General features: G+C 37.2%; 1 protein-coding gene across 6 annotated transcripts in view; it reads left to right on the plus strand.

Annotated features, from left to right (window-relative positions):
• PCDH11X (protocadherin 11 X-linked) overlaps positions 1-19,557 on the plus strand; it is a 491,394-nt gene that overhangs the window by 62,207 nt on the left and 409,630 nt on the right. For 5 of the 6 annotated variants that reach the window (XM_061446153.1, XM_061446157.1, XM_061446158.1 and 2 more), the window contains exons 3-4: positions 9,035-9,082; positions 12,094-14,580. In XM_061446153.1, coding sequence (XP_061302137.1) covers positions 9,035-9,082; positions 12,094-14,580 — 2,535 coding nt within the window. The remainder of the gene's footprint in view (positions 1-9,034; positions 9,083-12,093; positions 14,581-19,557) is intronic. The other variant, XM_061446156.1, reaches the window with a different exon arrangement.

The raw sequence follows: 19,557 nt of genomic DNA on the forward strand, positions 1-19,557 counted from the left end.
AAATAAAAAAATAGAAAGGACACAAAGCATTCCAATGGTCTGTCTTCTACTACTGCAGTATACAGATGACAGGATGCCGATTCACAATGTTCATGACTTCCATAAAAGATGAGTTGTATCATCATTCTTTCTACTAACTTTAGGAGTTATCTCCAAAATGAGCAATCTGAATAAAAGTTTTTTGCTATTTAGAGCAATGCTGTATGGGAAACAGTGGTGTCTTCTTTCAAGCTGCCTAGGCAATTTTCTAAAAGGGTATGTTGACTTGAAATCCTGTTCTCGCTTTGTAATGCTATCTAAACTGGTATTATTAGTGCTTTAGTGTTTTTTGTAATGCATATATTCTGCACTCTTAATAATGTGCTCTTAGAGGGCCACTGAACTGTGAGATTTGGCTTGTGGTTTGGTTTCTGGTCTGTAGAATAGTTGTCAATGAGTGACTTCTGCTGCAATGAGTGACTCAGTTTCCTTCCAGCTAAGTGATGTGAATGATACTGACATGGCCTGAGAATGGCCAAGAAATAAAATTAATTTGGTTTGTATTTGAAATACCTAAATTCTTGAGCAAAGATAAGAAGTAAAGGTTAGAGGTAGAAGCAGAATTTATTCTGCTATCCAGTGACAGAAAGCTTTGTAGTACTCAAGGAATAAGGTTCTCTCCAAAGCTTTCCTATGTTAAGGAACTGGAAGAATAGTCAAGGCTCCTTAAGAAGCGAATTTACCTTTGTGGAATTAAAATCCAGGGGATTTAGATGTTTCCATATTAATGATAAGCTTTGATAATAACTTTTAAATTATTTGATGTATGAGACTATAATTCAGTATTTGGTTGAAAATTTTACTTCCGGCCTTGAAACTTTTCACAATATTTAGTGTGTGTGGGGGGGTTCTGTGTGAGTCAAAATTGTATCTAACATAGGGCTAGACAAAATGGTAGAACTGACCTTCTTATTTATTTTCTAATGTCAGATAATGTCAGAAGAATTCTTATAAGTGATAGTGAAGTCTTTCAGAAGCTGTTTTGAGCAGCTTCTGAAGTTTGAAGTTCAGCATAGCGTACACTACCAGCTACTGAGTTTCCTGAGCTAGGGAGCAACGAAAATTACTTTTTGGTATTCACGGCCTCTAACAAAACCCCATCTAATTGAAGTTATGCACAATGGATTTTTTCCCCCTCCTAGTTCTTGTGTTTTTCTTGTATACTAGTGGGTGGAACAAATTTATCCATCAGATAAGGTTTTAAGCTAGTAACTTACTTCGTGATGATCAGGAATTTCTGATGTGGTTTGTGTCTGAAATACTCAATATCATATAAATCAAAATATACAAATTCATGCTATAGTGCTGCGTGCTACCTGGCTCTGAAATCACTGAAAACAAAAGAGATACGTTAATATGCATATTACTGTGGAATGAATGGTTGGCTTTTCCTGCTGGGCAGCTATTGGAACTAATCAGATTGTGCCTAAGAGCATAATAAGGAAAAACTTTAATAATGCTCAGCCCTTTTGGAAGCTCGGTCATTTCGGCTGCCGTACTCGCGTTCACTAATTTAGTCTAGGTTTTGCTGTTTTGTTACAAGACGTAATGCTGAATCTCAAACCAGATTTAATTTCATTTTACGATGGATTATTCCACATACATTCACAGTAGGCCACCTCTTACAGTAACAGTAAACTTAATTGAGGGTGGAAGTAGAGTTTTGACTCTGTAGGTAGAATGCTTCACAAATTTAGCAACTTGTTTTATACTGTCACTTCAGGTTTTTGAGATGGTGCTCTAAATTGTGAATCGGTGTAGCAAATGGAAGCTACTTTGGTGTAGTGATCAGTACTGCAGATTTCTATGAGCAAAATGACTCAGTCATTTCTTGGAGAGTACTTGTTTTGTATCTGTGAATTTGACATCTAATCACAGATGTAGTTGTTGATAGAATGTCCTAGGCATGTTTTAAGAATGGCAATGTGCCTGAAAAAATCTTCAATTCAGAATCAGCTGTTCATTTAACTCACTGATTTGTCAACATAACAAGTTGAATTATTGTTCATAGCTTAATCCCTTAACTAATATGCAAGATCCTAAGAGTACATTAAACACATCAAAAATTAACATTAAACCCATGAAAATAAAGAAATAGGACTTAAATGTAAAAATTAAGATTTTAGGCTAAGTCTTGTGTCTATGTTAAAAATTGTTTAGGGAATGTTTAAGTTAAATTGTTTGAGGTGTGTATAGTTTCTTTGCTGATGGTCAGCTTTGTAGCTGGTGGACATGAGTTAACATGTTTATACTGGATTTTTAGGTTGATTTCTTTGAATAGATTTGTTTTGGTAGATTCAGTTTTTTGTATCATGCCTTAAGAATATAAAGGCTAAGCTACTCATTGAATTATTGAGAGCATATTATCTCCAGAGGGTGCTTTCTTACAGCCATTTTCCTGGTTCCAACCTGTGTGTAGCTGAGAGATGCTGTCTTTGTTAGAAAGTGTCTCATAATAAGATTAATTCTGTGGGCCTTGCGGTGGTTCTTTAACCTGAGGTTGTTGTCATAGTGGAGTAGTTATGAAGAATCTAGGAAGAATTCTCGGTTCTTGTTTGGCACACTGAGACCTTGGTGGCTAAAATCATGTTGGTTGCCCAAAAGCTGTTGATATAGTAGGTCAAGAGCTGTTGATTTAGTAGGTCAAGAGAGGTTCTCCTCCCCCTCTACTCTGCCTTGGTGAGGCTGCATCTGGAATATTGTGTCCAATTCTGGGCCCCACAGTTCAGGAAGGAGAGGGAATTGCTTGAAAGAGTCCAGCGCAGGGCTACAAAGATGATTAAGGGAGTGGAACATCTCTCTTATGAGGAGAGGCTGAGGGAGCTGGGACTCTTTAGCTTGGAGAAGAGGAGACTGAGGGGTGACCTCATCAATGTTTACAAATATGTAAAGGGTGAGTGTCAGGATGATGGCGCTAGGTTTTTTTCAGTGATGTCCAGTGATAGGACAAGGGGCAATGGGTCTAAACTGGAGCATAGGAGGTTCCATGTGAACATCAGGAAAAATTTCTTTACTGTGAGAGTGACAGATCACTGGAACAGGTTGCCCAGGGGGGTTGTGGAGTCTCCTACGTTGGAGATATTCAAGGCCCTCCTGGACAAGTTCCTGTGTGATGTACTCTAGGTTACCCTGCTTTTGCAGGAGGGTTGGACTAGATCTTTTGAGGTCCCTTCCGACCCTTAGGTTTCTGTGATTCTGTGATATTTTTAACTAAGTACAAGGCCATAGGTCCAATTTCTTTGTGTATATTATAAAGTCTTACTGTACCACAAACAGCATGCGTACTATTATTTGGAAACATCTGGTTTAGGACAGTGGTTGAATTAATCTCGGAAGACCTTTGAGTGGATGCAGAGCTGGGAAAGCTTGCTTTTGCCTGTAGTTTGGATTACACAAATGGTTGAAGTAATTTTCGCCCAGTAACCACCTTTGCCTAACTTGCTTTTTCTGGAATAGTACAGTTTTGTGAGGTCAGTCATATTGCTAAGTAATACTTCAGCTATTCTGTTTATTCTGGTGTTAGCTTGCCTGTGAGCATACACCCTATCATCCACTTGGCTGTTGAGATTAACTGTTCTATGCAGTTTTTGTGAGAGACATTCTTTCAGCCTCAGGGGATAGGTAGTTCATAATTTATTGGAGGATATATGTTTCTTGGTGGGATTTACCTAGATTGTTGCAACAGGAGATGGGTATTATATTTACCTCCTGAAGTTGGTGTTCTTCATGCTTAAGTGTTGGCTTCTTTTGTTCTATGGTTCTCTTTTTTCTTTTACTTTTTTTTTGTTCTTGGAGAATAAAATCCCTGCCTGTTAGCCAGAATTTATAGTCAATACTCAGAATTGCTACTAGAGAATATAAACAGTGGGCAGAAACTGAGCAGAAAAGCTGGAATGGAATGAGGGGTGTTTGGTGTTTCCCCTGTAAACATGCCATTTTAATATGTGTAATTTGATTTACTTTGTTGCAAATCAGTTGTATCAATTTCAGCACTGACTGTAAATCTGAGAAATAGCACACACGCATTCAACTAGAGTAAAATTGGAATTTTGTTCATCTTTTTAGAAAGGAATATATTCTTGAGTATAACTACTTATAAACCTATGTGTCAATTACACTTTTAAGATTTTTGTTCCCAAACAACTCATAGGGAGCCTGGTTTTGAAATAGAACTTGTCAACTAGAAATTCATGACAGTTTATGTGCTAGAACTTTGAATACACACAGGTAGCATGAGGGTTTTTTCCAAATGGCCTTTTTGTTGAGGTACTGCCTTAGAGTACCTCTTTTTATCTTGCTTTTGTTCTGATGATTCAGATAAATAGGAGTCGGTAACACTGGAGGAAGAAGAAAAGTTGTCTTCCTGATAAATCCAGCACCAGAAAACACACTTTTGGCTTATCCACTATATTCTGTGATCATTGTGGTGAAAAGACTTTCATTTGATGAGTTTTAGAATTTGGTCTCCCTGGAACTGTTTTTAGTGCTTGCTGTCATACTGTATGTCTTCTCAGCAACCGTCCCTGATTTATTACTTTGAAATTGCAGTATTATTTATTATCTTCCAGTGTGTAGTGAAGTGGCATCTTGCACTTACATACATCACATACTTTTACAGTTTAGTATGGTAGTTCTACTTTTTTTTTCTCTCGCAATAATATAAAAAGGATCCGTTTTTATTATTTGGAGAAGCATAGCTTCATTTCTTTCAGAAGCAAAAAATGATGCTGTGGTAGTTAAATGTCCCACACAAACTTTGTGTCCTACAAAACCCTGCAAAGAGTGGAGGCCTTTAGCAAGGCTTACTGTTATGTTCATTTCAGCGCTTTTGGCAACAGGCCTATGATTCCTAAAGCTGGTTTGTGAAAGCTGGGAGTGTCTACTCAAAATGAAAGAAGTGAACTCTTACAGTAGGTTTTTTTCTCATTCTGTTTTATTTTTATTTTTCCCACATGAATTGTGAATTTTCTGCATGAAATCTGTGTATTTCTTAATGTCAAAATTCATAAAGCAGTGATACACACACATTAAAGTATGGTCTCTGCATGTGAAAATGTGCTTGTGATGTAAATCCAGAGAGCATGCTGTCTTACTCATTTACTGTCCTTTTGTTTCTGGATGCTAGGATCCCTGAAGAGAAGCACGTGTGTGTGTGTGTGTGTGTGTGTGTGAGAGAGAGAGATACTCTTGCCACTCAGATGAAAGTTCTGTCAACGTTTTTTTCCTGAAGGTGTAAACATAAAGGGAACATACAGTTGTCTTACTCCCAGCTGAACTTAAAGGGCCTCAGATCAAATGAGATGATCTTCCTAAGTAACTTATTGGAAAGACTACAGCCCTGAAAGTTAGCATATGGATTTGTCTTAATGAAGATGCCATGTATTTGAAGAAATCGGGCACCTTAGATGTGTGTGTGTATAAGAGGGAATAAGATAATAACAATATCTTATTTTAATGAGCAATGGTTTGCAAATATTTGTACTCCTCTTTAACAAAGGACAGAGGTTTTCAGTGTGTTTACTTTTTTGTTTGTTTCTCCTTTTTTCCCAAGCCAAATCCATATGTATCTGTCACCCTCATTTTCCACAGAAATGACTTAAAGCTGAGGATACTGGATGGTCTCTCATGTAGGGTAAAGGAATTTTCAGAAACATCTATACCCTTGTATATGAATTCTGTTCTTGTTATGCAAGTCACTGTCAGTTTTGATCTTCTTCTGCCTGAAAGTATGGATCTGGTTATAGAGTAGGTAGTTAATAGGAGGGCATTAGAGGTTCACACTGCTGTAACACCTCGTCAGCATTCATCTGAGGACTTGAAAATGTTCATTTAGGAGCCCAGGATACTTTGTTTGGCAGTTGAAGCAAAATGAGGTTGTGATTTAGGAGCTGTTCTGAACAGAAATACAGAACTGTTAGCTGTTACTCTGAAAGCACAGTGATGCATTAGAGAATTACATTACTGAAACACGGACTCATTTCTCTCTTCTTAGAGATACTTGATTCCGTTATGTTGATGTTCTCAACTAAGAAATGAGCGAATATGTGATTGTCACACACATATAATGCAAATATCAAAATTCATTAGTTGAACATATTGTTGCCTAATGTAAATCCTCTTTTTTTAATGGAATGTCTATAGTGTGACTACAGAGGGAAGGTACTGAAGGACAAGTCAGGTATCTGGAGCTTTATCTAGCTGTGGAAAGATGACAGTTCATGTTTCAGCAAAGTTTGAATGTATTTAATATCTTAATCTGAACACCTTCAGGTGTGGTAAAAATATAGTTTCCTGTTCATGAGGTTGTTTGAGTATTTCTGAGCAGGTATGATAGGGGCGATTAAGAGGGGAAGTTACTTCCGTAATTGCTATACCTGCAGCTATTGACCTTTCTTGTTTTGGAAAGGGTGTCTGTAAATGAAAGAGTACTTGTTTTAAGTGTAAATTTCTCAAGTTTACTTTCTCAAGTTTACTTTAAAACATGATTAGTGATTCAGAAGTGTCTGGCTTTTTCAAACAAGCTACAAGCCTTGGACAACTGATAACATGTCCCTGTACTTCAGTTTCCCATCTTTAGATAGTGGCACCGCTATTTATATAGCAGGAGTATTGTCAAGATAAATTCCTTAAAGTTTTGTGGTGCAGCTGCATATTTTGCTCAAATATATAATTGCATGTCTGTGATACACGGCAGGAGATTATTCAAGTGACAGCCCAGTTCCTGCTGCCACTTTTTTGCAAGCAATTATCTTGATAATTTTTATATCGTATTAGTGCAGTAATGTGGGTACACCATTACTCCTATCATTAGATACGTGAAAGGAATTTTTATTAGAAGAAAAGTTCTGGGTGGTGGAGTTTTTGTTTTGAATCATAATCCATCATTCAAGAGAGAAGATAGGTTCCATAAAAAAAACCCAAAGTTGAAACAGCACTTCACAGACCAAAGATGTGATATAGGAAGAGAGTTACTCTTAAAACCTGGCGCAGTTTTGAAAATGTTAAGCGTGTGTATTGCTACTTTCCAGCTCTTCGTGTTCTCTTCCTTGTAAAGCTTGTAGATTACTAATATTAATACCATTTAGATATGGAGTTTCAGCCTTGCTTTAAGTGTAGCCTGGACAAATTAGGACAGCAAAATAGTAGATATATTACAAATGTAATAGTTACTGTCTCCAGTTGTTTTTCCTTAATGGAGATGAACATGCTCTAAAAAATAACTCTGAGAATTGGGTGCCAAGATTTAATGCAAAAATAGTCTGTCTTAGATGTATAGTTTTTTCCTGTCTTAGAAAGTGAAGTTGACAAGGTCTAAAATACGACAAGATTGAGAAGAACTCTTTCCAGAAAGGAACAAATCATGCAAAAGGATTAAGGAGGCTCAAGAAATTGTTAAACTGTTTCAGTCTTTTTGTAGTAACTTTAAATTTGTATTTCCAAGGAGGTAATTTTGTGTTTAGGTATAACTCCTACCCATTTTTACCTTTTTCAGAAAATCAGTATTAAATGCACTGGTTGTCTGCTGCTTCATTCCATATTATACTTTCTAGTGATCCTTGCCAGCATGAAATGGTTCATTATTCATGAAATGGTTTATTATTATCCTTATGTTCTATTGATCCCTTCTACAGCATTTTGCTTTCTGTCTGTTTCATAGGATGAATAAGGTTTTGCATGTGGTTGTATATATGGAGAGAAAATCTTTGGCAGTGTTTTACATGTAGAGAAGCTCTACATGTAGCTCTATTAGGAGCTGAAATCATGCTACTATGCACTTTGCTGATATAACAATGCAGATAAGGAGCGGTTCCATATGTCTTCGCAAAAACAGGCAAAGAAACAATGGCTGGAACCTATCATGTAGTTTTGCAGGATACCTGCAAAGATTTTCCATGTTGCTACATCAGAAATACATACCTGTTAGCAAACAGGCAGCATTTTCTGGATTTTCTGAAAAGATTTTAGGGTTCTTTGGACACAAGATTGCTTTTCGGCCAATTTTTTCATTATTAATTACTTTAATGAATTACTAAACTACTTTCTAATAGGAAGCTGATATTTTTTTTTCTGCTTTTTTTCTTTTTATCTCTTTTTAGCATTCTATTTTATTTCCCAATATTCTTATTTGGTTAGCTGGAATTTAGTTACTCTAAATCTGTTTATTCTAGATTTCAGGCAGAATAAGATTTTTGGAAATCATGAAACTTGTTTTAAGAGGGTTGTTGATGTTCACACTTATTACTTACAGCTTGTTGCAGTGCTCATTAGAATGAGTTAAAGTGAGTTACTATAGAACATTAGTAAATTGTTTTTCAGATGTGTGTTGTCTAGCCCTTGACTTTTAAGATTCAGTTGAACTGAAGACATACATCCTGTACTGTGTTTGGCATGAAGTTGTAGGTACACAACAGTGAGCTGTCTTAGCTCCTGTGTCTGTCTTGAAAGGTTCATAATGCTCTTCTTGAATCAAGATTGAGCACACCGTGGATCTACTTTGTCAGTTAACAATGTATAGTTATTACATATGATCACATAATTTATAATGTAGAAAGTAATAATCACTGATCGACTGTCTAATTTCAGAGTGCTTTGTATCACAAGCAGTCATTTTTATATGGTTATTTAGCACAATATTTTTCCTTTCCCTGCTTCTTTGAGAAATTACTACTTTCTGTCAAGTTACTGGTGGGCAAGTGGACTATTATGAGCATTAACTAGAAGCTGTGTTTTTTTCCCCTGTTCTTCTTGACAATCTCCAGGTAGTCAATACCCCACGGGTAGTATGAAGTACTGTAATACTGCAATATGTATATCTAGAGAAGAGTTATGTATAGACTTTAGGTGCACTTTGTCACATGCAGTCCTGTCCATAGTACTAGAAGCTCTTGTAGTTTATCACATTAAGTGTCCGTGTGTCATTGATTATGTATTTATTAATCTACCTAAATGTTTCCTTTTTTTAAAAAAACTCTTTATTTTTTTATTTACATGACAGCCCAAAACAGCTCCGAAAAGGACTTTTGGATCCATTACAAATGATCAGGTAAATACACAGTAGGGAGTGTTCAACATGAAAACCAGTTTTATTAATTCTGAAACTGCTTTGGCCATGAGTCCACTGAAAAGTATGTTACAAAAATTGAGTAGGGTAATGCAGTTGCATATTTCCCTGATGAAGAATCTTGTCATCAGGATTAGAGCCTCGTAAAGCAAATCCTGGCTCTGAGATGGGCATAATCTTATTTTGCCTCAAATAGGTAGGTTATTTTGCCTAAGCTGTCTTTTATAAATTAAAACCACTCAGCCTTTTTTATTTCTCACTCCCATCCTTCTATTGTTGTGGAGATAATATAGCAGATTATTTGTACTAGTCAGTCATTTTAATGGCAAAAGGTACTATATAAATGTTAATTATTTATTAATGATTTTCCTGTGTACTCATATCCTTTCTAGTGTGAACTAAACCTTCAGCTCACTATGATAATGTAGTGACTGAGGTACAGTTCAGCCCAAATAACAGTGCTACCCTATTGGAAATTTCACTGAGGTTTTAACAATCATAAAGCCATTTACTTCAACATCAGGAATTTAATCCCGAAGGTTTTACTTCATGCTTCTCTCAGAAATTTTACTTTTTAATTTATTTGCTCATGAGGAAAACTATTAGATATTTATAGTCTTAAAAATACGTTTCTAGAAGGTTTCATTATTTTTTGGAGTATTTAGAGTGGGGGAATTCTTCATTCTTAGAAAATGTCTTTGTTAAAATGCAGCATAATGTCACACCAACCTTATCCCTTAAGCAACATGAAATAGACTTGCTTTAAGTAGGCAAAAGTATAATTTTGTGTAAATTTTTTCTTTTTTTGTGGTTTAAAAAGATGTATAAACCTGTAATGAATAGCAAGAAATACTCTTGAATAATATTTTAGCATAGGAAATTACTCAACTGTTAATTATTAACGTGGAAGGGGTCTTTGCTGCCTTTTCTGTTTCTCTAGGAGTTTACTGCTAGTGATGGGGAACTAAAGCTCTGTTATTTTCTATCAAAATTGTATGCCATAATGAAAAACATCTTTCTCATAGTTGACAGAGAAAAGCAGAAAGGCTATGCCTATGTATAGCTGCATGCATTCAAAGTCTGTAAGAAATGTTTGTTGTAGTTGTGGGATCTAATGACTGAATAATCAGTGCCCATCTGTCAACTTGTGTACAAATAAAGAACTGAAAGATAGGTGACAGGTTCCCCCCCCCCAGCTTCTGTTGCTTTTTTTCTGCAAATCTATGTTAAAGCATAGAATATAGAATTTGTCATTTCTCAGTAATTCCGGGATATATTGCAATTAACTGCTAGCCAGATTGAAGAGGAAACTCTGCCTTTATGGAGAGATCAGCAGAGAATTACTATTCTAAAATTTAACCTAATTGCTGCAAAATATACATCTTGATTTAGAAACAATTTGCAAGGCTTATATTTTCATATGACTTCTGGTAAAGAAGCCAAAGCTGTATTTGTTTTATTGTTTCAAAGTGTGCTCCAGTTTGCTTTAGAGTGTCCCTAGTTGCAACTTAATGTCACAAATACTGTGCAAGTGGCACAGTAATTTTTGAAATGCGGATGGATAGTCCTTTTCCATGAAATAAATGATTACTTAGGTAGGGTCAAATTCTGGCTTTGAGAAAACAAATCAATGAAAGAGTGCAGCCTTACGCCAAAGTAGACCTATGAATGCATTCCCCTTAATGATGGCTAGAAGGGTACAGTGAATACAAATCTTTTTTTGCAAGTAATGAGAAATAAAGAGCCTTGCACACTGGGAATGCTTTCTTTCACTTTGGTCTGAAGTGTCTTAAACCACTTTTGAACATGCATAGTTACATAAGTGAAGGTGAAAGACAAACACAATAAACAGAACCAGGCTGGATGCTATTGTTCATTATTACAGCTATGGCAGATAAAACCAAAATCCTAATTAGTCATCTTTATTGATGCCTTCTTTTTCTGTTCATCCTATACATTCAGCTTTAGTGGCCTGCATTCTAGCTCTGCCCTTGTGGAAGGGAAGATATAGCTGGAAGACTGCCTTTAAATCCCTTCTTCCTTTGAAGGGTGAGAGATATGAGAAGAGACAATAATTGTGATATTCTTAAGCCCTGCTTGTCTGAAGAGACAGCAGAAGAGGGAATCTACTTCTAGATTCCAATCTGTATTTTAGCAGACTACTTCTATTAACGCTGTTTTTTGAAAGAAGCTGTTTGTGCAATATATGTAGCATTTCTTCCAGGGGTCTTAGGTGTTCAGCAAACCCCATGAAAAAGATTGATCTCGTAGTTCTGTGATATTTTTTGAAATTAGAATAGATTGTTTTTTTCTTCCTGGGATTGTATTTTTCACTACAAATGCAAAATACATAATGATGAAGAAACGAATAGCTTTGATGATGTTTTAGAGTGTATTCGTAATCAACTTAGGACTTAGTTTTACCTTTACCATCTAACACCTGAATTAGGTAGTAAGCCTCTTTTCAGTGATGGTGGTGGTTTCTTATGCTAATAGTTTCAAATGATGTTCAGCATTGCTCGCAAACAGAATCTCTTTTTCTTGTTTTCCTTGAAATTGAATATTGGTTTAAGTCCTCCACTGTGTGCATGCCATCTTGCTTTGCATGTGGCTGAACTCTGGCTTCATTCCTCCTTTCTGTACTCACTCATACAATGGAGGAACCATCTGTCCAGGTATTTAATAGCTTTTCTGTAGAAATAGAGAAACTGATTAAAAAAAACCCAAAACACACCACCACGTCCTCCATCTCTCCCCCCCTTCCCCACCTTTTCCTAAAGTGTCTGTTTCATCCGTGTTTGCTCTGAAGCTTTCTTAAGGCCCTGAAGCTTAAAGTAAAACCATATATTGCAAAATAAAGGTAAATATAAATGTATATTCCTGTATACAATATATATAAAAATATATATTCAGTGAAAATTTCAGAACACTGAGATATTTCTCTATTCTTCATATACCGTCATGCTAAAGTGTGTCCTTTCTGTGTCTTGTAGGGTCAAAACGTGTTTGGTCTTGATATAACTGAGACACCTGAAGGAGATAAGTGGCCTCAACTGATTGTCCAACAGATCCTGGATAGGGAACAGAAGGATACCTATGTGATGAAAATTAAAGTTGAAGATGGTGGAAGCCCTCCAAGATCTAGCACTGCCATCCTCCAAGTCACAGTGACTGATGTGAATGATAATCGCCCAGTCTTCAAAGAGAATGACATTGAAGTCAGTGTCCCAGAAAACGCTCCAGTGGGCACCTCTGTTTCTCAGCTCCATGCCACTGATGCAGACCTGGGCTCAAATGCACAAATTCACTTCTATTTCAGCAATCAGATCTCCAGTTTGGCCAAAAGGCTGTTTGCCATAGATAACACCACTGGTCTCATCACTATAAGGGAACCACTAGATAGGGAGGAATCTCCTGTACACAAATTGACTATTTTGGCAAGTGATGGCAGTTCAACTCCATCAAGAGCAACAGTGACTGTTAATGTTACAGATATTAATGACAATGTCCCATCAATAGACACGAGATACATCATCAATCCAGTGAACGGGACAGTGCTTTTGTCTGAAAAGGCTCCCCTTAATACGAAAATTGCATTGATAACAGTAATGGACAAGGATGCTGATCTGAATGGAAAAGTTACTTGTTTTACAGATCATGATGTTCCTTTTAGGCTAAAGCCCGTGTTTGATAATCAGTTTCTTCTGGAGACAGCTACGTTTCTAGATTATGAAGCCACACGGGAATATGCCATTAAAATAGTGGCTTCAGATTCAGGGAAACCTCCCTTAAATCAGTCTGCAATGCTCCTCATCAAAATAAAAGATGAGAATGACAATGCCCCAGTTTTTACACAGCCTATCATAGGTCTTTCCATCCCTGAAAACAATGCTCCTGGTACTCAGCTAACCAAGATAAGCGCTACAGATGCTGACAGTGGGCGCAATGCTGAGATCAGCTATATCCTGGGTTCTGATGCACCCCCTATTTTCAACCTTGACCGCCGTACAGGTATTCTGACAGCAGTGAGAAAGCTGGATAGAGAAAAGCAAGACAGGTACTCCTTCACTGTGCTGGCTAAGGATAATGGGATACCACCCTTGCAGACCAATGCTACTGTGACAGTGTCTGTCCTGGACCAGAATGATAACAGCCCTGCTTTCACACACAATGAATACAATTTCTATGTACCAGAAAATTTACCCATGTATGGCACAGTGGGGCTTATCACAGTTACAGATGCTGACTCAGGAGAGAATGCTGCTGTTACTCTCTCTATATTAAATGGTAGAGATAATTTCATTATAGATCCACTTACTGGTGTAATAAGACCTAATATTACCTTTGATAGGGAACAGCAGGGGTCATATACTTTCCAGGTGAAAGCTGTGGATGGAGGAAGAGTGCAGCGTTCCTCAACTGCCAAAGTGACCATCAATGTTGTTGATGTAAATGACAACAGGCCTGTTTTTGTTATCCCTTCATCTAACTATTCATATGAGTTGGTTCCAACATCAGCCAGTCCAGGGTCTGTAGTTACTAAAGTCTTTGCAGTTGATAATGACACAGGAATGAATGCAGAGCTCCGCTATAGCATTATAGGTGGGAACTCACGGGGCTTGTTCACAATTGACCAATTAACAGGCAATATAACTTTGAAAGAGAAGGTAATTACATCAGATCATGGCTTGCACAGACTAGTGATAAAAGTCAATGACCTAGGACAGCCCGAGTCTCTTTACACTATAGCTCTTGTGCATTTATTTGTTAACGAGACAGTCACCAACAGTTCCTACGTACAAGAGCTAGTGCGCAGGAACATGGAAACTCCAGTTGGCCAGAATGTTGGGGATGGGGAAATAACCCCACAAACCAATGATTATGTCAAGATCATCATTGCTATTATTGCAGGCACTATGACAGTTATTCTGGTAATTTTTGTTACTGCTTTAGTACGGTGCCGCCAGACACCTCGGCACAAGGTTGTCCAAAAAAACAAGCAGAGTGGTGAATGGGTTTCCCCAAACCAAGAGAATAGGCAGATCAAGAAAAAGAAGAAGAAGAAGAAGCGCTCTCCAAAAAGTCTCCTTCTCAACTTTGTGACTATTGAAGAATCTAAGCCTGACGATCCTGGCCATGAGCACATAAATGGCACTTTAGACATTCCTGTAGAGCTAGAAGAACAGACTATGGGAAAGTATAACTGGGCCACCACACCAACCACATTTAAGCCTGATAGCCCAGATTTAGCAAAGCACTACAAGTCTGCTTCTCCGCAGCCCACCTTTCAAATTAAACCTGAGACTCCTGTACCCCCCAAGAAGCACCATGTCATTCAGGAACTGCCTCTAGATAACACCTTTGTGGTGGGCTGTGACTCACTTTCCAAGTGCTCATCAAGCAGCTCGGACCCTTACAGTGTTTCTGAATGCAGCTGTCAAGGAGGCTTCAAGACCCCAGGACCCATACACACCAGACAGGTAATGGAGGTTTTAAGGTGTTCTCTTTCTCCTTCCCTTCTTACTTTGCCATTCCTATAACTCTAGATCTAAGCACTGCAAAATAACCTTTTCTGCAAGGATTAGAAGTCTGAAAGTGCATATTAGATCGAGGCACTGAAGAGTAAACAATTTAAGATTCATCAGTGTTAAGAGAGAAAATTAAATGTTTGTTGGCTGTAGGGACACTGATCAGAGAATTATGCCATCGGTGGGTATTACTAACTGCAGATGGCAGCATGGCACTGCTTGCGTCACTGCAGTAACTCGTGCAGCCCTGCAAGGCACAGAGGGGTTATGGTGCTGTCCTCAGTAGTATTTTGTACTCAAGAACTGAGGTAATCTAGGCCAGGTGGAAAGCAATAAAGCCTTACAGGATCTGATAAGTGGTTCTTAATATTAATGGAGTCTGGAATTGCAGCCTTCATTTGGGCATAGCTTTACTTCAAGGTCTCTCAAAAGCAGGCAAGAATTTTCCTCTGAGAATTTCAGTTCCATTTTCAGACTAGAAGCATACTGGACTATTTAAATCTGGTGGAGTAACACAGTCAGCAGGCAAAGTTAGGGGAAAATGAGAAGCATCAGTATAATTGATCTGACTTCTATGCTGCTCTGCCTGATAAACCAGATAGTAGCTTCTCAGAAATCCAGTACATCCAGCATAGGAAATGTCTAAAGAATCCTCATCTTAAAAATAAATTGAGAACCAAAGTACATTTTAGTCTTCTAGACACTACAGAAAGGCTTTAAGTCATTGGAAATGGAATTTAATGACTGTCCTTATTCTGGACAATATTATTAATAATAAAGCTTTGCTGTTCATGTTTCCTTCTTTCTTCACATACCACAAAGTTTTCAGTGAAATAGTTTTCTAGTTAAGCTTTAATTGGTCAAGGAATTAATCATGAAAGAAAAATGTCAGGAGATTTAATATATTATTGATAATATATTTTAATACTATTGCCTGGGAGCAAATCCTCAGCATGACTGAGCCGGTCAGACTTTTTGCTTTAGCTAGGTTTTGATTCTTTTTTCTGTGGGCTTTGTTTTATTACCATAATGAAAAAATGTGATAATAGTGTAGTAAGTGATAACAACATGTGCCTCAAAAAAGCTGCTCATTCAAAGTAGCCATCATATCTTTGAAAATTGCAGGTTGGGTTGTTTTGTCTGTTTTCCTTACCAACCCAAATCTGGGCTATATTCTATATCACTGTGCTTTAGAAAACTTCCATCTTTTTCTGAGGTGCATTAACAGAAAAAACTGAAGGGGAGGGGTGAGAGAATTTCTTATTTCTAAGATATGGCAGCACTGAAAAATGAAGCTTTTTGAGATTTGAGTATTTTCTATTAAAGGTATTTGAAGGTGTTAATTTAAATTACACATTACAAAAGCTTCTTGCCAATTTGTTCATATGTTTGAACTCTCATAACTCTGAGGAGGCTAGTGCTACAGCAATGCTCCTCAGCATTTCTGTAGGTCTCATCTAAGTGATTTTTCAATTGAGTTCTGGTACAGTTCCTCTGGGCCAGAATGGTTCTTCCATTGTCTGCTCAAATACACTGTCAAGCAGTAATGCTGCAAACAAAGCAAGCTCGTAAGTCTCTAGGTTATCACTAACATAGTTCCTCCATCCAAAGGGGCTTTTAAAGTAGAATGGAAGCAATTCTCTTCTGCAGAAGTTGGTTGGGGAAAAGAGCATTTCCTTTTATTTGTACCTTAAAGGTCAATGATGGGGGCTTCCTATCTGGAAGAGCAGAATAGAGTTGTGTTTTTCTTTCTTTAAGTGCTCATTGCCTGATACTAGCTTATCTTCACATAGCTGTACCTGAAATTATATTAATGTGATGCACTGAATATATCAAAAAGAGATTAATGTTACTATGATTCTATGATCCTATTGATTTTGTTATATCTATAGCCTATCCTTCTTTTACATGTATTTTTCTGTATGAAAGTGATCACACTGTTGGAGAAAGTATAACTGCTCGCTGTCAAGGGCTTTTTACACAAATTTGAAAACAACATCAACCTGTGAACACATGAATTCGACTTCTTATCCTTATTAAATAAAAGTAGTTTTGTTAATGAATTTATTTACATAAATTGGGCAAGAAAAGCTATTAGATTTAAATCCTTTGTGTTGGACCATGATCGCAAAGGCAGAATTATATTTCATAAGTAAAACCAAGTACAGTGTTTCTTAAACCTCAATGGATCTTATAAGTCAGTCTTCCTTCTAACCTGGTTTTGTATGTGGTAGTCTCTACAGTTTTCTCAGGTGGGGCTGTAAAAGGTGACTCAGGGTGAGTTGTCACTGTTAGCCTGTAAAGAAACAAAGCAAACAAAAATGAACTTCTGCCACAGTGGTTCAGCTGTTGTGCTGTCCCACTGCCCTCCAGCCTCACAGACTAACAGGGTGTTTGTGCTTAATGATGCATTTGTGTTGTGCGGGCTCTGAATTACCAGGAAACTGAAGGCCAGGCTGGAGAATTGGAAGATAGGGAGGGCAGCTGACAAGGGAGGTGTGCTAGTTTGATCAATAAAAGTAACATGTCTAATGTGAGTAAAAATATTTTACTTTACCACTAAGAATTACTGTAATGCCTCCCTTTTACAAAACAGAAGCTTTCTGAAGGAGGCTAAAAAAGATTACATTCACTGTGAAGATGACTTTTCTGTTTCTACTGCATGCTGCTCTTAAGAGGTGACACATCTTAACTGTTCTTAGTTTTATCCATGCAAGGCTTTCTACTCAGATATTTGAAGTAGTATTGAGTTAGAGCTAAAAATATATGTTTTCTTTTGAAATTTTGTGTATGTCCGAATGGTATCGATTCAGGTCTTTAAAGAAAGGAAATTATGTCTTTGCTTTACTGCAAAATTTGTCTAAGTGATCTATAAAATGACAGCAAGTCATTACAGCAGTTGTACTCAAAAAGCGTGCAAGACAAGATGGAAAGGTTTTTATACTAAAACCCCCAAAATATCTCTTTAGTGGTCATGTGGGAAAATAAATACAGCAGTACAACAGCTGAAATTTTAATGGAGAAGGAATCGGAGACTCCTGAAGCAGCTGGGGACACATTGAATCATGAACTACAGGAAGCTGAAGAGGAAAAAGTCTGGTCCTTATGTAATGATCCCTATGTCCCCTATGTATGTGAGAAGGAGGAAAAAGGAGAGAGATATTAATACTATTCTGAAATAGTAGTGATAGCAGAGCTGCAGAATAGCATGCTTTCTTTTGGGATATAGTAGAGATAATTCTTTGAATGGGCTTCTTATTCATAAGAAAAATTTTCAAACTTGTGTATTTGAAGCTTGTAAATGAAATTCCCTTTCAGTGCTATAAGATTTTAATTGTTTTGGTAGTTGTGGGCCTGGTAGAAAAGCATACAGCACCTTTAAACTTTATCTGTCTGCAAGCTTTGGGAAAGCTCCATTGCTTTTGACATTTACCTCAGTGAGGGCAGACTATATGAATTATTCCATACTGACACAAATCTTCTAATTCTTGTTGCATTTGCATTGGAATGATGAACAGAAAGGAGAGGTTTTTCCAGTCTAGTTTTTCTGTAATTTATAACACAATTTTTAAATATATATTCTTTGCTGAAGTACTTGAAACAGTGTTCAGACAATTGAAATACCTGTCTAGGGATCAGCCTGTCAATTCAAACCATGTATAGTATGATGTGTGGCAGTTTGGTTCAAAGAAGCTCCTGCCGCAGATGTTCATTAGAACTTCCCATGCGTTTTCTGCCGCCTTCTCCCTTTCATTTCATTAATGCTATTTCAGACATTCATTTCAGAGCAGTATGATGCATATTATAGGAACAGTTGAAATCTGAAAATAAATGCCCAGTCACTCAGGAAGAGACCTGTGACCTTTTGTGTTGTCATTTACAACTTAAGAGCAAATTTTATTCTGACTTTGTGTTATTGAAGAAGTGTGAGTGTTCATGAAGGCAGCACCTCTTCGGCTGATAGACCTGGGAAGTACAATCGTGATATGAATCTGCTGTTACATGCTTCTTGGTGGTTCTCCATGCTTCACAGGGAACTCTGTCTGTATGCTAATTTAGCTTCACTGCTAGCACACTATACCAAGTTTGGGAAGTTGTTGAGGGGGTGAAGAAGCGTGCACACTGGTTTTATTCACTAATGCAAATCTTCATCAGTTAATTTTAGTTGCCAGGATTCTATCATTTGAGAACATACCCATACTTATGAACAGAAATCTCAGATGACACAGTGATTGCTGCTGCACTTGTTAGAAACTGGTTGGAGAGGGACATTATATTCTGTAGAAATCTGAATGGGAAGTAGACTTCATTTAAAATACATTATATTTTGGTCCCCTACAGTCACAATTCTGATTCTGTTAGTTACTGCTTAGACCTGCTTACAGTCATGGTATATTTCATTTTCTGATTTGAAATGTAGTGAAGAGTCATTATAGCTTCCCACTCACTATGAGAACAGTGTGCTTAGGATGTGAATTGAGAGAATATTACACTGTTCCTGAACCTAATAGCTCTAAAAACTCACCTGTTATTTAAATCTATAGCTGCAGGATTTATTGTTTCATTTAATAACATGAGACTAGTGAGTTTAACCTAGTATAGTGTTCATCAGTCGTCAGTGCTGCTGCTTCTGGTATGTAACAGAGCTTAGAAATAACACTGGTAACTTTGCATTGGCAGATACAATTATACTCAAAGAACAGTATCTTCTAAATATCAGTTAAATAGCTGTTGGTATAAGCCATTTCAAAATTGATAACTATGATTCTAAATAGTTTTATTTTCTCTTAATATTCTGGTAGCTCTGATACGCTGCCATGTGTACACATTTCAGGAAAAAAAACTGACTTTCCCATCTGGAGAATTTCTAACTCAAGGATAAGTGAAAGTGCAGCATGGAGGTTACTGAGCAGCTACTGAATTGTGCAG

This window comes from Pezoporus flaviventris, unplaced genomic scaffold (assembly GCF_033815535.1).
Source record: "Pezoporus flaviventris isolate CSIRO_AGI_PZ_B2104156 unplaced genomic scaffold, CSIRO_AGI_Pfla_v1 ptg000005l, whole genome shotgun sequence".
NCBI lineage: Eukaryota > Metazoa > Chordata > Aves > Psittaciformes > Psittacidae > Pezoporus > Pezoporus flaviventris.